This window comes from Miniopterus schreibersii (genome assembly GCF_964146895.1).
Source record: "Miniopterus schreibersii genome assembly, chromosome: 2".
Lineage (NCBI taxonomy): Eukaryota > Metazoa > Chordata > Mammalia > Chiroptera > Miniopteridae > Miniopterus > Miniopterus schreibersii.
This window is the reverse complement of record NC_138102.1, coordinates 155,306,585-155,325,915: the sequence shown is the minus strand read 5'-3', so window position 1 is coordinate 155,325,915 and position 19,331 is coordinate 155,306,585. Positions and strand designations below refer to the sequence as shown.

Sequence of the window (19,331 nt, the reverse complement as noted above, 5' to 3'; positions counted from 1 at the left end):
CTGTGCTGAGACAGCAGGGAAGGTTTCTTTGAGAAGTGAAAACCAGTTTGAGTTCTAATAGGATGAACAGAAATGAACCAAAGAAATGAAAGACAGAGTATTTGGGCAAAGAAAACAACAGATGCCAAGATACTGTGGTAAGTGAGAACATGAAGAGTTTCAGGGCTTTGTAAGATATTTAAACAGTTTTGTCTTTATCTTAAGGGCAACAGAAAAGCATCAGAGGGTTTTAAGATAAGGGCAATATGCCATGATTAACACTGTGATTCTAGTTAGCAGGTCAAGTGTGGATAGACATACCATTAAGGAGGCTACTATGGGATACTAGGTAAGAAAATAACTATGGGATACTAGGCTGGGTTATTAATAGGGAGATGGTAATAGTAGTGGAAATGCAGATGTAAATGTGTAAGAGATACTTGGTAGATAAAAATCAAGAAAATGTGATGATATGCTAATACAGAGAACCACGTGAAGACAAAAATACTCATCTACAAACCAAAGAAATCAACGATAGTCACCTTGATCTTGGATTTCTAGCCTCCAGAACAGAAAATAAAATTTCTGTTGCTTAAGCCAAAAAATATAAAAAAGAAAAAAAATGTGATGATACATTAGATATGAAGAATGATAGGAGAGATGTCATAAAAATGATGCTGAGGTTTCTTCCTTATATAATTGGATAGACAACATGGTATTCACTGAAAGAGGGAACATTAGAAAACCAGTTCAGAGGGCAAAGCTCATAAGCTGTTTTGGATATGTTGAGTGTTAGGTGCCTAAGAGACATATAATAGATGTACAGCAGTCCCTTGAATAACACTGGTTCATTCAACATCATTTCGTTTTAATGTTGATAAGATGCCACATGAACTTAAGTCTTATTTATATCAATTAGCCTAAGGTAAAACTGGTTTCATTATATGTTGTTTCGTTTAAAATTTCAGAGCCTACTGACATTAATAAGGACTTACTGCAATTAGGCAGTAGACTATACAGATGCTCCTCAACTTATGATAGGGTTACATCCTGATAAACCTATTGTTTAAGTCGAAAATGCATTTAATACACCTAACCTACCCAACATCACAGTTTAGTCTAGCCTACCTTAAATGTGCTCAGAACACAATATCCAAAAAACACTGGCAACACAGTACATTATAGAGTATGGGTTGTTTATCCTCGTGATCACAGGCCGACTGGGAGCTGCAACGCGTTGCCGCTGCCCAGCATCACGAGAGTGTTGTACCGCACAGCTCCAGACTGGGAGAAGGTCAAAATTCAACGTTTGTTTTTTACTGAATGAGTATCACTTTCACACCATCATAAAGTTGAAAACTCAAAAAAATCGTAAGTCAAACCATTGTAAGCTAGGGATGTCTACATAGATCTGAAGCTTAGAGAAGATATTTGGGCTAAAGTATAGGCCTACTCATCAAAATCCAGCTCTGATGTCACCTCCTCTGTAAAGCTTGCCCAACTCAGAGGTATAATCACGTGCAACCCCTTGCAATCCCACAGAACTCTGTTCCTACTGCTACCAGAGCATTTTGGAAATGGATGAACTATTATAGTTCATTTAATTTAGCATCTTTAATTTGTAAGTACATAAACTTAAGTCTTGAAACACATGGGACTTGATATCTGGTGGCAAAACTTTAGCTAAAACTGTTATCTCCTAACTCCAGAATCTTCTCCCCTAAACCATGCTGATATAGCTGCAGAAATCACAGTTACGGAGAAAAGACCTACTGGTTCAAGTACTTTTCAGAGGAAAAAAATAACACTAAATTTCAGAACAACTGATCTGTATCCATGCTTATGAAATGAAAGTCCATCCTTCTTTCTAGTCGGTTCCTGTGCTTTCCCCTGTCCCAAGGTGGTTTGCCTAGAAAAGAAAAACTATGGCATGACTTGAATGGCTCTCTTTCACAATAGCTTAGTCTTTCCCAAAGTAAATTCTACAGAAAGAACACTAGGTCCATGGCCACTAATAGGTGACATTGTCAGATATGTTTTGAAAGGGATGAACTAAAGTCAATTGGGTTTGTGTACTAAAGGACATCTCAAAGCTATTCAAATACTTTCATGTTAGATCTCACAAATTAAGACTTTCCACATCTCTTACCACTTTTCAGGAAATCTACATGTGCATCTTTGTGATGAAGTAGCTCCACATCATAATTGGCAGATGTGTTGGCATGTTGTTCTTCCTTAAAGCAAAATTTAAAATAACTTGGTTTTGTTTCCCAAACAATGAAGTTATTATTTGTTAACTATTAATTTTGTTTTTTGCTTAAAATGAGATAAAATACATCCAACAAAAATTAGCTATAATAATGGTATAGTTTGTTCAGTAATTAATCTATTTAAAGATGCAATAGTTTTCCACTGAAATATGAAGTCTATTAAAAAACTACTGGTTATATATTAATACAGTATCTAATTATTTTTCTTTTATTATATCATAATGTAATTGAAATAGTTTATATAAATTGAAAGTGAAACCATTGTTTAAAGGAGAAAATAGCATCTTTAAATATCTACAGTAAATTAGCAAACATCAATTATATAAAATAGCAAATACTTATAAAAAAATTTAGTAACTTGTTTTTACTAAATAGTAAATAAGAACTTCAATATTATCTATTTACAAGAAAAAAAACAGAAATTGAAGAAAGAATCACACCAATAGCACACAAATATAACCAAATTCTAAGAGCAAGGTATCTGTTACCCTCAGGGTATTTTTCTTATAAGTCATGAAATTATATATAATAAAGTACACCTATTATGCTATTTTACTTGTTAATTGCTCTGTATCCAAACCATTCTATGGGAGAAAGCTACAATCTCTATTAAAGAGTCAGCCAATGGTATAAGGAGGAAGTTAATAATGAAAAATATTTCTCACACAATTTAGTGTTCATCATATGGTGGCAAAACAATGAAATTGGGACTTACAAGAAAGAAAGTCTATTTGCATTTTTTAGATATGGTGGTTACTTTATTTGTAAATGTAATCAATAAAGTTAAAATCAACTCCACTTAGTAAAAATTCATTTAAAGCTTACCATGGGTCAAGCATTATGCTAGTTCTAGAAACTTAATAATATGATGAAAAGGAACAGGTGGCAACAGATGCCTAAGAATATCCATTAATAAAATCATAAGACTTACATCTTTGGTTTTCAGGTAGGGTAATACACTTATTTAAAACTATGAGCTATTTTTACCTAGTCAAACTTATTAGTTACAAACACTTTTATACTTGGTGGGCAAAAATGAGAATATAGAAAATAAAAGACCCACTAGAATGTACAATATAAGTAAAATCTAATAACACAATTGTCAGAAAAAGAATCACAGAAAAAGTAATCATTAAAGATAGAGATATTTTGACAAAAATAATGAGAACATACTTAAAAACAAAAAAGCTGATATAGGGTGTTCTTATTAGAGAGAAAAATACAGCATTTTGTTCTGTGATCCTTTCCTGTTGCTTTTCAGTATTTACTGACCTGGTCAAAGACACTGAATGTGGGCTAGCAAAACAGAAAACATGGATATGGGGAGAAAAAAATTAAGGTTCAATTAAAATAAATAATACATTTCAAACAAATGTTTAAAAAGCAAAACAGAGCTTTCAAAATAGCAGGAAAAAGAACTGCCTACCTTCATTGGAATATTTGTAATAGTAGTGGAAGCCAGGTCAAAATGTTGCTGTACTAAAATATTTAATTTGGTAGCAAGATGCCTTCCTGCACGAACACTATGAACTTCGCTGGTTAAAACAGGGGACAACTACAGAAAAGTATGGGGGGGAAGAACAAATCCACAAAATATTAATACATTGTAACTGACGCTAAATAGTTTACTTCAACCCATAAAAATTGAGTGTTTTTACTTTATAGAATTTAGAAAAGTAAAAAGGTCCAGAAATTAACCAAGATCATTATTTTAGCAATAAATGTTCACACATTCATTCTTTCATTCAACAAATAGGTACCAAGCAGAACCTACTACATTATATATCAGAAACTATGTGAGCTATTGGAGGATACAGCAGTGAGCAGGCAAAAGAGTTGTTGATTCAAATACATATTTTCATTTATAATTTTACTTCTATTTCATCTATATGCAAAATGGATTTGAAGTGGACCACAGAAATACTGTGGAAAAAATAATTCATTTTGTTGAGAGGACCAACGTCTGAAGATAGAACTACTTATAAGGAATGTGGAAATCACTACAAACATCATATTTTATCACCAATAAATGTGATAGGGCGGCCAAAAGTTACATATAACAAGGTAAGACAAAACTTTACTCATTCCAGGGTAACAATATTTACTGTAAATAAGTTTTTTAGCTATCACAAAGTAAGGCCAACATATTGCCACACTATCAAGAGGCAGAAAAAAGTTAATAAAAAGAGGTGTATACTGGAAACCACCTAAAAACACAATAAAGCTAATGACCTAAAAGTAACATTTAACTACAAAATATTCATAGACTAGGTAATACTTCACATTCATATTAAATAAGGCTAAATGAAAAACCTGAATGTAAGAACATACACATTTAATATAATTATATAAATACATATATTTATACTGACGATAGACCACTGACAGAGAATATTATGTGATACAAATCCTTTTAACAATCAACAGACTTATCTTTTCCTTTAAAAATGTTCAAATTTATTTAAAAAGTAAAACCAAGGTTGGAAATTAGTTTTCCCCCATCTGAACAGGCAAAATTAATATCTATATTATTGGAACATGTCAAGAGTATATTGCTTTTCTAATGAAGAAAAAAAAAGATTTTTACTGAATAAAGCGTCATTAAAGCAACTGAAACCCATTGCAATCATTGAAATTTTAGGAATAATACAAACTATTACAAACTATGTATGGTTTTACAACACATTTAATTAAACATCAACAGGCAAGCAAAACAGAAAACACTTTTTTTTTAATCCTCACCCAAGGATATGTTTTTATTAATTTTAGGGGGGGGGAGAGAGAGAAATATCAACCTGTTTTGCTATACAGGTTGCCTCCTGTATGTACCCCGACTGGGGATTAAACCAGAAACCTAGGTATGTGTCCTGACTGGGAATCTAACCTGCAACCTTTTGGTGCACAGGACAACACTCCAATCAACTGAGCCACCTGGACAGGGCAAAACAGAAAACACTTTAAAATGTACAATGATAACATAAAGAACCAACCTGAGTGTTTTGCTATGCAGGTTGCTTTGAAAACTGTAAATACAAGGTGGGGCAAAAGTAGGTTTACAGCAGTTGGTATGGAAAATAATACAATAATTAATAATAATACAAGAATAAAGTCTGTTTTGTGTACTCACGACTGTAAACCTACTCTGCCCCACCTTGTATTTTCTTGGCAGAAAATGTTGGCAATGTGATCATTATAATGCTAACCCTTGTCAGCATTTATTATTAATAAACTAACAATGATCTTTCTTTCCATTACTTCTGCACTTACCTCTTTTTTAGGACGATCAGACACAAGGCTGTCTTCACCAACTGGGTAGGTATGGATCAAGACCAGCTCACACTTCTGAATCTGCATGAGACTTAAAAAGAAATTTATACTTAGAATGTAAGAATATATACTATGTGAAGATTCTAGGCAAGTAAACTATGGAAAGTTTAATACACCAAAACACTGTATTCCTATAACGAGATACTATTGTTAACACAAAAGCTAAATATTTAGAAAAACTGTGTAATTATTGTACTTGTATAAACATTAAATGAATAATTTATATTAAATTCAATTGCAAAAATAATTTTTGTGTTTGAAGAATAAAATAAAAATTTGTGTAATCTTCAATAGATAACTGTCACAGAGAAAATGAATATATTGTGTATGTTCCCTTTTTACTAATTTTTTTAAGCACAAAATCAGGCAATACTAACCATGATCTATAACTGGTTATTCCAAGAATACAGAGCTTGTAATACTAAAATGTTTACCCCAACTTTTTATCTTAAAATTTCCAAACCTACAAAAAGGTTGAAAGAAAAGTACTATTCAATGAATACTGATATATCCTTAAACTAGATTCACTAAGTGATAGCTATATTTGTTCTCTATATATACCTAAATAGACATACACTGGTTTTTTTTATTAAGCCATTAGAGAGTAAATTGCAAAGGAAATGATACTTCATTCCTAAATACCTCAGCATGCTTCTCCTAGTGAGAATAATCCTCCTTATTAACAATACCAGTAGTCCACGTAAGGAGATTACTAATAGCTGAATCTAATTTAGACTCCACATTACACCTGTCCAAAACATCATCTTTTTTTTCTCTCCCCTCAATATATTTTTATTGATTTCAGAGAGAAAGGAGAGGGAGAGAGATAGAAACATCAATGATGAGAGAGTTGTCAATGACCGGCTGGCTGCCTCCTGCACATCCCTGACTGGGCATCGAGCCCACAACCAGGCACGTGCCCTGACTAGGAATCAAACAGTGATCTCCTGGATCCTAGGTCGATGCTCAACCACTGAGCCATGCCCAGACAGGCCAAAACATCCTCTTTTATAGCTTTTTTTCTTTTAAAAAAATTCATATAATGCAATTTGCTATGTTTTGATTGGTCCATAGCGAATAATGCCACCAAAAATTTACTCATTTACAAATTTAAAAGAGTATGAGAGCAAGCCATCAAAATAAGTAAGCATTCTAAATTTATACATTATGTTACAGTTCTGATCACCTTTCTTATGGTGATCTACTTTTGGAAAAAATAAAATTTTAAAGTGAAAGGGAAAATGGGCAAAAAAGTTTCTGATCAAACACATCTTTTGACTAATTTGTAGAGTCAGAAGAGAATTCTACCAGTTACTATTAAAATTACTGAAAGAATTACAATGAAATATATAGGACTATAAAATGGAATATTTATTTCATTTATGGATTATACTCACTGATCTGAATTTGCAGCAAGCTTGTTATGCTCATGAATCGTTTCCTGAACACAGTCCTCCAGCATTCGCACATGACTATCACTAGTGGCATAAAAAAGATGTAACAAACTTAAAGGAATAAACAGTAAGGTTCAGTTACAGGCATTTAATATTACTTCAGTAAGGACTGTCTTTAGCATGCTCATTCACAACACCAAATAACCAATTAAAAACTAGTGAAAATTCAAATTAACCTACATAATGACAATCTAAAGTTTTCACTGAGATGAGTCTTTATTTAGAATTGGATAAACAAAGCTTCAATATTAGAAAGGTCATTTGTGATATGCTTAAATGCTATCATGTTGCCCCTGCCTTTTAAAATAAAAGCTTGCAACAGGACATTAAAATTCCCTCTGTGAAAGAATTATTGTGATTAATGTCTCACCTTTTTGCATTAGTAATGCAAATTATTCGCCCTCTATTTCCAACACGTTCTGCATTCTCCATTAGTAGAGTACGGGCCTCGTGTTGGTACTCTGTAATTTTACAAAGGGTTTCCACTGCTGCAACGAGACCATGTAGAATACTGCAGCATTCTGGATCTGCCCGTGGATTAGGGGGCCCAACAGCAGCTAATGCTGCCATTAGCTAAATAAACAAGAAAACAATTATGTTGACAAGAGCATGCACAAGTCAGACAAAGACATCACAAGAAAGGTAAACTATATACCAGTATATATTATAAATATGGACACAAATATCCTCAACAAATTACTAGCAAACCAGATTGAGAAACATATAAAAAGATTAGACATCACGACCAAGGGGACTATCCCAAGAATGCAAAGTTGATTTAAAATTTGAAAATTAATGTGAATATCATATCAACAGAAACTTTTTAAAATCACATGATCTCCAAAAATCCAAGAAAAAGCATATAACAAAATCTAAGACCTTTTCAACAAACTAGAAATAGAAGGAAACTTCCTTAAGTAGATAAGTGGTACCTACGAAAAACTTACAGATAACATCATACTAATGGTGAAGACTGGACATGTTCCCTCTAAGATCAGAAACAGAAGAATGATGTCCAGTCTCACCACAGGGCAATAAGGAAAGAAAAAGAAATAAAAGGAATCTGATTGGAAAGGAAGAAGTAAAACTACCTCTATGTTTGCAGATGACATGATCTGATATGTAGAAAATCCTAGAAATCCACTAAAAAATTATTAGAAATAATAAGCAACTTCACCAAGATTGCAAGATACGTGATTAATATACAAAAATCAGCTGTATTGCCATATACTTGCAATGAACAATCCAAAAGTGAAGTTAAGAAAACAATGCCATCTATAAAAGCAACAAAAAGAATAAAATACTTAGGAATAAACTTAACAAAAGAAATGCAAATCTTACTCTGAGAATTACAACATACTGTTGAAAGAAATTAAAGATCTAAATGAGTGGAAAACATCCCATGTTCATAAGTTGGAAGACTTAATGTTGTTAAAATGGCAATATTACCCAAGCTGAACTACACATTAATCTCTGTCAGAATCCCAGTAGACCTCTTTATAGAAATTGACAAGCAGATTCTACAATTCATATGAATTGCAAAGGACCCAGAATAGCCAAAACAACCTTGAAAAGAATAAAGGAGGAGGACTTTGCTTTGTATATGCATAAAGATACTCTGGAAAGACCCATAAAACTAAACAGTGATGCGCTGGTAAACCAGCTTTCCAAAAAAGGGGGGAGGGAGAAAGCCCTGTCCTGTAGTGTTTGCCAGTATCTATGGTTAAATATTCCCACCATAGCTGATTTTAAGTTTCACTGAATATGAAGTTGGTGGGTGATGCACAGTCAGCTCTTCCAAGTTGGTATGAGCAGGCTCTAGCACACTACTAAGTGGAACAGGGGATGAGTGGGAAACTTGTCAAGGTTTACTTTTACTACACACACACGCCCCTATGTATATGTATACATATGTACTATGTATGTATATATGCATATTTTATCTTAGAACTACATATGTATTACCTGTTCATAAAAAGTAATCAAAATAGAAAGGGAAAATACTGCATATAAACGACTATATAAAGGCCCTGCTATAAGAGAAACTCAATAAAAAGTACTGTTTTAGGGGAAGGGTGTTGTGGTGCTGGGGAATGTAGCAGAAAGCAAGCTTAACAGTTAGAGTCAGATAAAGATGAAGTGAAATTCTGGCTCTGTTTTTTAATACTGTGAACCCTTTTCCTAATCTGAAAGGGAAAGTAATAACAGAAACTGTACCACATAGTGTGACACTTTCAAACTTTATTTAAGTTAGCCAACAAAAGCAAAACCAAAACACCTGAAGTATGACAATATTTCTGTAATAAAATTTAAGATGTATACGAAGGGAAGGGGACAGGCATAGTGGCATGGGTGAGAGGAAATATAAAAAGTAAATCCTCCTCAACAATGATGATAAAGTTTAACCTGAGAACTTTATAAATGGGAGTAAAAAAATTTTATTTAGAAATATGGAAGTATATACTAAATGAGCAAGAGTTGAAAGTTTGCTTCTAGGAAGTGTGGAAAGACTGAAATGGAGATAGCTGTTTTTCTTTTAGTATTAGTTGGTATTTTAAAACTATGTGCATATACTATATTGATCAAAAAATTTTTAATCATTTTTAAATAAAGTATTACCACATGCAGATAATTTTCAAAAAGGCCACAGCTCAAAACCTAATCATACCTCTTGCAAATTTTGGTCTTCTTGAGTCCAAGAATTTAAAACATGTGCTCCAGAGTCACTCACAATGAAATTCACCTAATAGATTTCAAAGAAATAATTAGTATTCAACTCCAATTCCATTTGATCACATCATATTTAAAATGTAAAGTGTGCTACTAGTTAATAGTAAGAAGTTAAAAATAAAATAATATGAAGTCTCTAGCACTGATTGGTTGATTGAGCCACCTAGCCATTTTATCAGTATAGAATGCCTAGTGCTGTCAGGTGCTATTCTTAGCATTGGAGATATGGCAATATAGTGAGGAATAAACAGTTCTGTCACAATGTGGGGAAAGCCAGGGGTTTGGTAGGTGTGGTAAGATAAGAGAGCAGTAGCGCAGGGAACAAACAAATGAACAAGATCATTTCAGAGAGTGATAAATGTAAAGAAAAAGGTCATTAGCTACTTTAGGTTGGTTGGACAGAGAAGGGCTCTCTATAGAAGTGACAACTGAAGGAAATCCAAAATGACCAAAAGAAACCAGCCATAGAAAGAGCTGGGGATAGAGAATTCCAAGTACAGTGAACAGCAAATGCAAAGGCTTCTAAGTGAGTACCCTCAAAAGGGTAAAAGTCAGAGCAGACAGAAGGGCCGGAGATAAGCTCAAAAAATAGGCAGTAGCCAAATGACATAGGGCACTGAAAGCCAAAATATGGATTTGTACTTTATTCTAAATTTTAAAGTAAAATGCAAACCAAAAAAATATGAAAAGTATGAAATGATCTTACCCTTCTCCCAAAAGCGAAGTCACTTATCATTTTATATATTTTCTAATATATCCTTACCTCAGATTCTGCAGCTCGAACATGGCAGTAATAAAAAAGGCTGATATTCAAATGCTACCTACCAGCACAGTCTCGCAAACTGCTTACAGCCAACATCCCTGCTGCATAGGCTAGCAACAATTAATGGTCAGTGCCTGTTCCATTTTCATTATTATGTACCTTGAATATTATCCCAGCAATTACAGTACCTGCCTTATAGGACTGTTTTGAGAATTGGAGGAGTTAACATATATGAAGCACTCGGGAATAGGTCTGGCACCCACAAGTGCTCTATAACTGTTAGCTATTACTGTTGGTCCCAATTAAATACACATGACATTTAATCCCAAAGGGGAGTTCTACATATCACATTTTTAAAGTAGTAAACAAATAGTTCTAAGTCAAATTTACAGAAAATTCATATATGAAAAAATGTAATAGGCAGTTAAGTACATCCCCAAAATTATTATTTTGCTTGTATTTCACACTCACCAGCTTTTTGAAAGGAAATATATCATACATTATTCTACAATATTCCATGGAAGATTCTACTGAGCAAGTCCACAATGACTTAGATATGGGGGCTAATGGGATGATTCCCTGGGTCCTGTTCTTCACCAGCATATCAAACTCAACATGCTGTCGGCATGATTCTGCCATGTAAGGGCAGTGATCCACAACAAATACTGTTTTATGAGATTCAGAAAAAATCTTCATTTTGTTTTAACCTGTAAGGGATAAAATATATTAGCCAAATGTCTTATGCATAACATTTAAATCTTAAATTATTTCTAATTAATGTTTTTTTTCTTCAAGAAGATTTGGTAGGAAACATGAATAATCAGTATCCAAAGAAATTTATCCAACGAAGGACAAGATTTAACGAGGTCATGACCAGAAAGTAACTACCGATTCGAGGGATGAGCTTCAGTACCATATTGTCACTCTATCAGTCACAGGCAAAATTACAGTCCATACATATTTTTTTTTTCTTTTTGAATGAACTTAAAATAGGCAAAAGAAAAATACTTTTACAAATAATTGTACTTGATTCCCTTACATAATACCAAACATAATAAACAACAAATACTTTTCAAACACACTTCTGATGATTCTTGCTGACAGCAATCACATATAAACCCCCAAACTAACCCAAGTCAGCAGTTTTGAGCTTCCCTCCAAAAAAGTCTCAAGGCTTCTGAAAAGGGGAGGGAGGAGAATTAACAGGAAACAAAAGTGACAGCAATAGGAAAGACCAAAACATAATAAATAGGCATCTAACAACTGCATATGGGGTCTTCGCATCAGGATAAGGACCCCAAATTCACACTGTCCCCCTGAGCTTTGGAAACATCCCAGTAATTTATCAGGTGGGACAGAAAAACTTAGTTGCTACCATCACATGGGTGGGGAGGAGAAACTTTTAAAACTTTTTCTTACAAAAACTCCCTTGCTTCGTTAATAAAATCTTATGCTTAACAGACAATCCATATTCAAAACGCACACGGTAAGCAGAGCATAAGTGTTCAAAACGAACTGACTTTTTACGATCCAGCTATTTTCTTCTGCTTTCAATCGCATTTCCCCTTCATGCAAAACTCTTCTTTGAGAAACCTAGACACACTCCGCGGGAGGGTGCGGGGTGGAAAGTACAAGGTGAGTGGATAAGGAAGACCTCAGGATTGAGGTTAGCTTACTTTCGTGCCTGGTCCTGAAGTGAAAACGAACAGAGGCTACGGACCGCAGCCTCTCTGGCAAAGGCTGCTGGTTGGGTGGGGAGGGTCAGCGCACAGTCAGGAGTGTCTGGTACCAAAGGCAGGGGACTCTGCTTTCCCCGCTCATCTCTTTGCACACCGGTTCTTCCCCAGCTTCCTAAACGCGGGAGCGCGCGCGCGTGCGCGTGCACACAAACACTCACACTGGGGTTCGCGCGTGCGCAGAACACTCTTCGACGGCCCCGCCAAGCCGCCCTTCCCCCTGGAAGGGCCAGACGCCCAGGTCGCTGAACAGGAAGAGGGCGGAGCCAAGGGGAAAAAAAAATGCCTCCGACCCTCAAGATTTTTCTACCCGCTAGTTTTCCCAGTCACCCATTGGGGAGTTTGTTCCGGGCAACCTGAGAGCGTCCCCATCAGCGAAGAACCAACCACAGCAATGGCTAAACCAGCCAAGGGCCCTGAGCGTAAGGCCCACCCACCCGGTCTCCCCTTCTCGGTCTCTTCGCTTAGGCCGGGTTCCCTGGCAAAACTCGCGAGACTTTGCGAGAAACCAAGCAAAAAAAACCTGATATGAATGGGGCGGGACTTAGAATGGACCCGCCCCCTTACCCCCCAGCGCAGGGCAACGAGAAGCTGCAAATAAATCTCTTGACTCTGCCTCCCGCGGTGACGCAAGGAAGGAAATCTCGCGAGGTTGGAGCGCTGTGGCGGCGCTCGTCGGACGCGGTTCCCCGTCCAGTGATGGGGCCGGTCCCTGCAGACCCCCAAGCTGCCCGCCGCCTGCGTCTGCCGCGCTCTGCATCTGCTCGCTGAAGAAGCTGGACGGGCGCGAGGACTCTCCCTTCCTTTGAGTGCGTGGATCCCCCTTGGCAGAGGCTTGAGTCCTGATCGCCACGGCTGACGGCTGCGAGGGACCGAGACCAGAGTAAGTGGAGTAAATCCAGGGACCAGAGCAGGCGTGGGGAGCCGTTAGCGTCCCTCCCCTGGGCCGCCTCGCTCCTCTCGTTTCCCCCGTCAGTTTCCCCTCCTGGGAGCGGCACTTCCCGTCCCCGGCCTCAGCTCTGAGCTCCCCTTTCCGGGACTGAGGTGCGGAAAGTTGAAGGAGAAGCCCTGGCCCCCCGGACACGCCTTCCGTACCTGCTTCCTTCCTGCCAAGCCCCCCTGGGCGCTCACCGTCGAGGGCCGGGCAGAGGGAGCCTTTCGTGTGCAGTGTGCCTCTGCCGCAGAGGACGTGGACAGCGCTCCCTCCCTGGGACTGCCCTCTGAGAAGGACTACTCTTCCTGGTTTCCTGCCTGCCTTTCTTCTGCATCCCGCCTTTGATAATGGTACCAGTGTCCATCCTGCTGTCCAGACTAGAAACCCTCATCCGTGTTCTGCATTTCCACTCGCGCTGCGCTGTGTTATTTTCCGCCTTCCCCAGAACTGTTGCAGTTGCCCTCCCCCAGCTAAGTTTCCCCACCGTCGTCCTTCGCAATGAGCTATCATTCTGAAATGCAAATCTGTTTATATCACTCCTTAAACTTCTTCAATAACCGTATTGCTGACCGAACTATTTCTTAATGGATAAGCAGTATCATTCAGGACCTTTTCCTATCTGTACCGATCCATTTTACCTCTTTAATCTCATCTTGCTTCTCTAAATATCTCACTATCCAACCATACCAGGCAATGGGCTGTTCCCCAAACGTGTCTTGCACTTTCACAGCTCTGTGCCTTTGTATGTGCTCTACCATCTGTCAAGAATGCTTACTCTTTTTTTTTATTATTATTATTATTTTACCACCTATCAAAACCCAATTCATAGATCATTGTCACCTCACACTCCCGCAGGTGACATTGATAATAATACCACTGTGCTCCCAGCGCACTTGAAACAGTTCTGCAGTATTTATTAGGTTTTGTTATTTGCTCATATATCTGTCTTGTGCCAATTTGAGCTTGAGTCTGGAATCATGTCTAATTCATCTTTGTAGCAAACGCTAGTCTATGCTTGTGGCACATAGCAGGCATTATTTATGTATACATATATAAATATAATATAATAGTTCTAAAGATTCACCATAGGAGTCCTTCATGCCCTTAAAATCATAGCATTTTTAGAGCCAGAAGGAACATTGTATATTAGCTAAATGGCCACAGACCTGTTTTGAATGCGAGGAACTGTGGACCCCTAACACACAAGTAGTTGTACTTTTAGTGTTTGTTGATTGAGATTGTGCCTCATGGCAAAGAACTATGCTTTTAAATGGCTTTTGTGTTTTATTATACTAGTATGTGTCTATACAGTATTTGAAAAATAATGGACTATATGTGTGAGAGAAATATTTTAGACTACAGACTATGTTTGCTATGTACATCCATGCAACTCTTCCAGTGACTCCTTGGCCTATAGGTTAGAAATAACTGGTTTAGGTTAGGTTATTTCCTTCTTGAATTGTCATATCTGTTTGAACATATAGGCATATGTAACTTATATTTAGCCACAATTCTAAGGTAGTATGTAATTTTTTAAAATTCTCCTGTGTCCCTACTTTCAAATTCTGTTCCTTACAACTTTAAAAATTCACCTTCTTCTCATAAAGCTGCTTCATAAAGCCTTGGACATGTTCATTCCATCATTTTCAAGAACTGAAAATTTTTCTATGCTTTCAAATACACTGATGTGTCTGTATATAGTGATTATTTTTACATGTAATTTACATGCATTCTTTCTTGATCTTTTTAGATTATAAGGTTATCAGAAAGCCCTACTATGCCTTTTTATTTTTCTGTCCTGTGTCTGTTAATATTATGTACTAATTGATATTAGATGTACCTGCCTGAACAACCCAATAAGAATTTGTTAAATAGATTGTTGACATTTGAAGACAATGGCATATCACAATATTTCTATACATCCAGCTATAGGATGCTGGATTTATGGCCAAAAGAAAGAAGAGTGACTTGGATTTCTTTAAAATTTTGTTAACCAAAATCTAAAACTAAACAGCTGTCAGTTGCTGTCATGGGTGGGTGGTGGTTTCTTTTATCAGCAGCAGAATGTTCTGAACCCTCTGCCAGGAGCCTGTCAATGTCTTTGGGTGGTAAAGTGGGCGAGTATATAGCTAATGCAGGGAGGAAAACACCTGCTTTAGAAAAATTTCACCTGATGTTTGAGCCTGCCTATCCAAGGTAATGTAAGTAATAATTAAGATAAGCACTATAAAAATAGGCAGATAAATTGAGAATACTCTTTTTTTTTTTTTTTTTTACTGGAGTCTATTTTTAAAACTTGTTAGAGAGTTAGGAAAAAATCTTCCTCCCACTCCACTTACTGACCAAAAAAGAGTGGCAAAACACAATGTTTTTCAAAAAAGGTGGCAGAGTAAATACATATTATTAAATATTTTAAACTTTTCTGTGGTTTCACATACAGGAAATGAACTTGCAAATTCTTAGAAACTTTGCATCATTGTTTTTCTGAAATGCTAGTAAAATTATGCTTTGAATTACCTGATGTTTAAACTTCATTTCTCTGAATAGCATTATTTTTAAATTGCAAAACAATTTAAATATGGTTTATTTTGATAGTATTTTTTTATGCAGTCTAGAGAATGTTTTTTAAAGTGAATGTTAATTGTAATTTCAAAAAAACTATCAGTAAACATTCATTAGTCTTATAACTATAATGCCTAATTAAAATGGATGCTAGGCTTTTATTAGTTATAAGAAAAATATTTGAAATTTTGTTATTTTTTCATCCTTTCTTCATTTACAGTCCCATCTATTTTCTATTGCTGGCTTGAAATGCAATTTTTATAACATTTTGGAAGTCCCATTGGGGACTTAGGGTCAGGGAATTTGCTTTGTTTTTCCAGCCAGGGGTACTGAGATGGTTTTTATATAGGTAAAAGGGTCCTGGGGATCCACCTTGGCTCTTGAGTACAGCAGTAGACTGGAGATCAGAAGTTCTATTTCTGGGACTAGCTTGGCTCCTTCCTTGCTGCATGGTGCTGTCATTCAGCTCCTCATTTGGAATCCCTGAGTCTATTTCCTCATTGATAAAATGGGAATAACACTTGTCTTTTGTTGATTAAAAGACATTATTAGGTAGTGGTCCCCAGGTTCAGAAAGCTACCAAGAGTTTGAATTAATGGAAATGATTATCTAGTAGTGTGATTTTATTCTGGAGTGCTCTAGAGGTCCATTTGGGTTGAATTAGATTGGAGAGAAGGCTAAGAATAAGTAAAGTGACTTTGAAGAAGAAAGATGGCTTGCTGTATCAGATAGTCAGAGTTCATTTTACAGCTGACAGTTGAGGCAGCTTGGTTTTGATATAGGGATTAACAGATAAATAGACCCAGATATAGAATAGAGAGCTCAGAAACATACCCAAACATTTATTGAAAAAACATATAACAGGTATGGCATTAATATTTACTTGGGGGTATTCCAACCTCAAAAAAGAAATGATAATTAAGTGACATGGTAGAGGTGCTAATTATTGCTACAATAGCAATCATATTACAATGTATAAATGTATCAAATCAACATGTTGTACACCTTAATCTTACATAATGTTATATGTCAAATGTATTTCAAATTTTAAAAAATTCAGCGAGGGAGGAATGTACTATCCAATAAATGGGACTGGGGCAACTTTTTCCCCCAGAGGAAAAAAGAAAATATGAGTAGTTGCGTGCCTTATGCTATACATGCGGATACATACCAGATGAAATAAAGAAAAAGGCAAAACCTTGGGGATGGAGTGATTTTATTTTTTAAAGTTTAAAAATTAACATAAAATAGTCTTTTTTTTGGATTGCAGTTCTATCTTTTTAACATGTATACAGGGTCATGTAACCACCACTATTCATCAGCCCAGCATAGTCCCTTGTGCCCCACCCTCTTCCCACCCCTAACTCCTGATAGCTACTGATCTTCTTGTCCATCATTATAATTTTGTCCTTTTGGCAGTGCCAGGTAAATGGAAACAGGATGTAACCTTTTGAGACTATTTCCTTTCAATAAACATAATGCCTTTGAGATTTATTTAAATTGTTGCCTGTATCAGTACTTCACTCTATATTATTGCTGACTAGTATTCCATTTTATGGATTGTATGTACTACAGTTTATTTATCCACTCATTTCACTACAGTAAATATCCAGAAGTGGTATTGCTGGGTTATATGGTAGCTGTGTGTTTAACTTTGTAAGAAACTGCCAAACCGTTTTCTGAAATAACCATATCATTTTGCGTTCTCTCCAGTATTATATGGGAGTTCCAATTGCTCTACATCTTTTCCAGCACTTGAAATGTCAGTACTTTTTATTTTAGTCATTTTAGTTGGACTGTAGTGGATCTCATCATGGTTTTAATTGCATTCTTTTAATAGCTAGTGGTGATGAACATATTTTCATATACTTATTTGCCATTCATATATCTTTTTTCTGAAGTTTCTTCATCAAATATTAATATAGCTACTTCTATTCTTTTCTTTTTTTAATACTTTTATTGAGATATAATTCACAGTTCATACACCTTAATTGAGCTATAATTCATATACCACTTAAATAGCTGAATACCTATTTAAAGCATACAATTTGGTGGGGTTTTTGGTATATTTACAGAGATGTGCGACCCATCACCACAATTTTAGAATATTTTCATCACTCCAGAAAGAAATCCTGTGCCTATTAATATTCACTCCCCATTCTCCTTATTTTGCCCCAATCACCCACTCTCCCCCTGTGCTAGACAACCACTAATCTACCTTGTCTCTTCTAGATATCATATAAATGGAGTCATAAATTATGTGGGGGGGGGGGGTTGCGACTGGCTTCTTTCATTTAGCGTAATTTTTCAATTTTATCCATTTGGAGCATGTGCCAGGACATCATCCCCCCCTTTTTTTTTGCAAAAAATATTCAACTTTATGGATATACCACATTTTATTCATTCATTTATGAGTTGATGGATATATGAGTTCTACTTGTTGGCTCCTATGAATAATGTGGCTATGAACATTCATGTATGGTTTTTGGCATGTACACATGTACATTTTTGGTATATACCTAGGAGCAGAATTGCTGGGTCATACACTTATCCTTTTGAGGAACTACCCGACTGTTTTCCAAAGTGCCTGCACTTTCCACCCAGCAATTTATGAAAGTCCCAAATTCTCTGCATCCTAGCCAACACCTACCTGCCTTTCTTAACTATAGCCATCCTAGTAGGTGTGAAGCATCTCATTGTGGTTTGGATTTGCATTTCCCTGATGGCTAATCATGTTGAGTATCTTTTCATGTGCTCATTAGCACTTGGGCTTTCTTTTGATTAGTGTTTATGTAGTGTATGTTTTTCTATCCTTTTACTTTTAGCCTGCCTATATCATATTTGAAGTGAGTTTCGTATAGGTAACATTTAGTTGGGTCCTGTTTTTTAAATTTGTCCTGATAATCTATCTTTTTTTAAAAAAATATGTTTTTATTAATTTCAGAGAGAGGAAGGGAGAGAGAGAGAGAGAAACATCAGTGATGAGAAAATCATTGATTGGTGTCCTCCTGCACACCCACTACTGGGGATCCAGCTGGAAACCCAGACATGTGCCCTGACCGGAAATTGAACCATGACTTCCTAGTTCATAGGTCCACACTCAACTACTGAGCCATGTGGTCCGGGCCTGATAATAAGTGTGTTTAGAACATTTACATTTAGTGTAATTATTAATATATTTGGATTTAGGTCCACAGTGTTATCATTTGTTTTCTATTTGTTCCTTTAATATTTTGTTCCTTTGTTTCCCTTTTTCACTTTCTTTTGGGTTGACTATTTTTAATTGATTTTAATTCATCTATTGTGGTTTTGACTGTTATCTCTGTACAGTCTTCTTTAGATGTTTTTCTAGGAATTATTATATATAGGTATGTAACATTTTTACGTTCTACTTACAATTGACATTTTACTATTTCAAGTGAAATGTTGAAACTTTATCACTATATAGGTCTACTTAACCTCCTGCCTTTATGTTGTAGTTATATCTACAGACAAAAGATATAGTTCTTGTTTTCAAACATCAGACATTTTAAAGCTCTCACGAAGAAAGTAGTTTGCTATATTTGCCTAGATATT

General features: G+C 36.0%; 2 protein-coding genes across 6 annotated transcripts in view; one reads left to right on the top strand and one right to left on the bottom strand.

Moving 5' to 3' along the window:
• INTS13 (integrator complex subunit 13) overlaps positions 1-12,885 on the bottom strand; it is a 24,676-nt gene extending 11,791 nt beyond the window's left edge. Inside the window, exons 1-8 of one of the 2 annotated variants that reach the window (XM_081130415.1) lie at positions 12,200-12,885; positions 10,995-11,230; positions 9,699-9,773; positions 7,401-7,603; positions 6,974-7,054; positions 5,517-5,607; positions 3,676-3,804; positions 2,129-2,213 (exon numbers count right to left, since the gene is read on the bottom strand). In XM_081130415.1, the coding sequence (XP_080986541.1) occupies positions 2,129-2,213; positions 3,676-3,804; positions 5,517-5,607; positions 6,974-7,054; positions 7,401-7,603; positions 9,699-9,773; positions 10,995-11,219 (889 nt within the window). In that variant the 5' untranslated portion in view covers positions 11,220-11,230; positions 12,200-12,885. The remainder of the gene's footprint in view (positions 1-2,128; positions 2,214-3,675; positions 3,805-5,516; positions 5,608-6,973; positions 7,055-7,400; positions 7,604-9,698; positions 9,774-10,994; positions 11,231-12,199) is intronic. The other variant, XM_081130416.1, reaches the window with a different exon arrangement.
• Positions 12,886-19,331, top strand: part of FGFR1OP2 (FGFR1 oncogene partner 2) — a 21,841-nt gene continuing 15,395 nt past the window's right edge. For 2 of the 4 annotated variants that reach the window (XM_081130419.1, XM_081130417.1), the window contains exon 1: positions 12,886-13,142. The gene's annotated coding sequence lies outside the window, so the exon portion shown is untranslated. The remainder of the gene's footprint in view (positions 13,143-19,331) is intronic. The other 2 variants (XM_081130420.1, XM_081130418.1) reach the window with 1 other exon arrangement.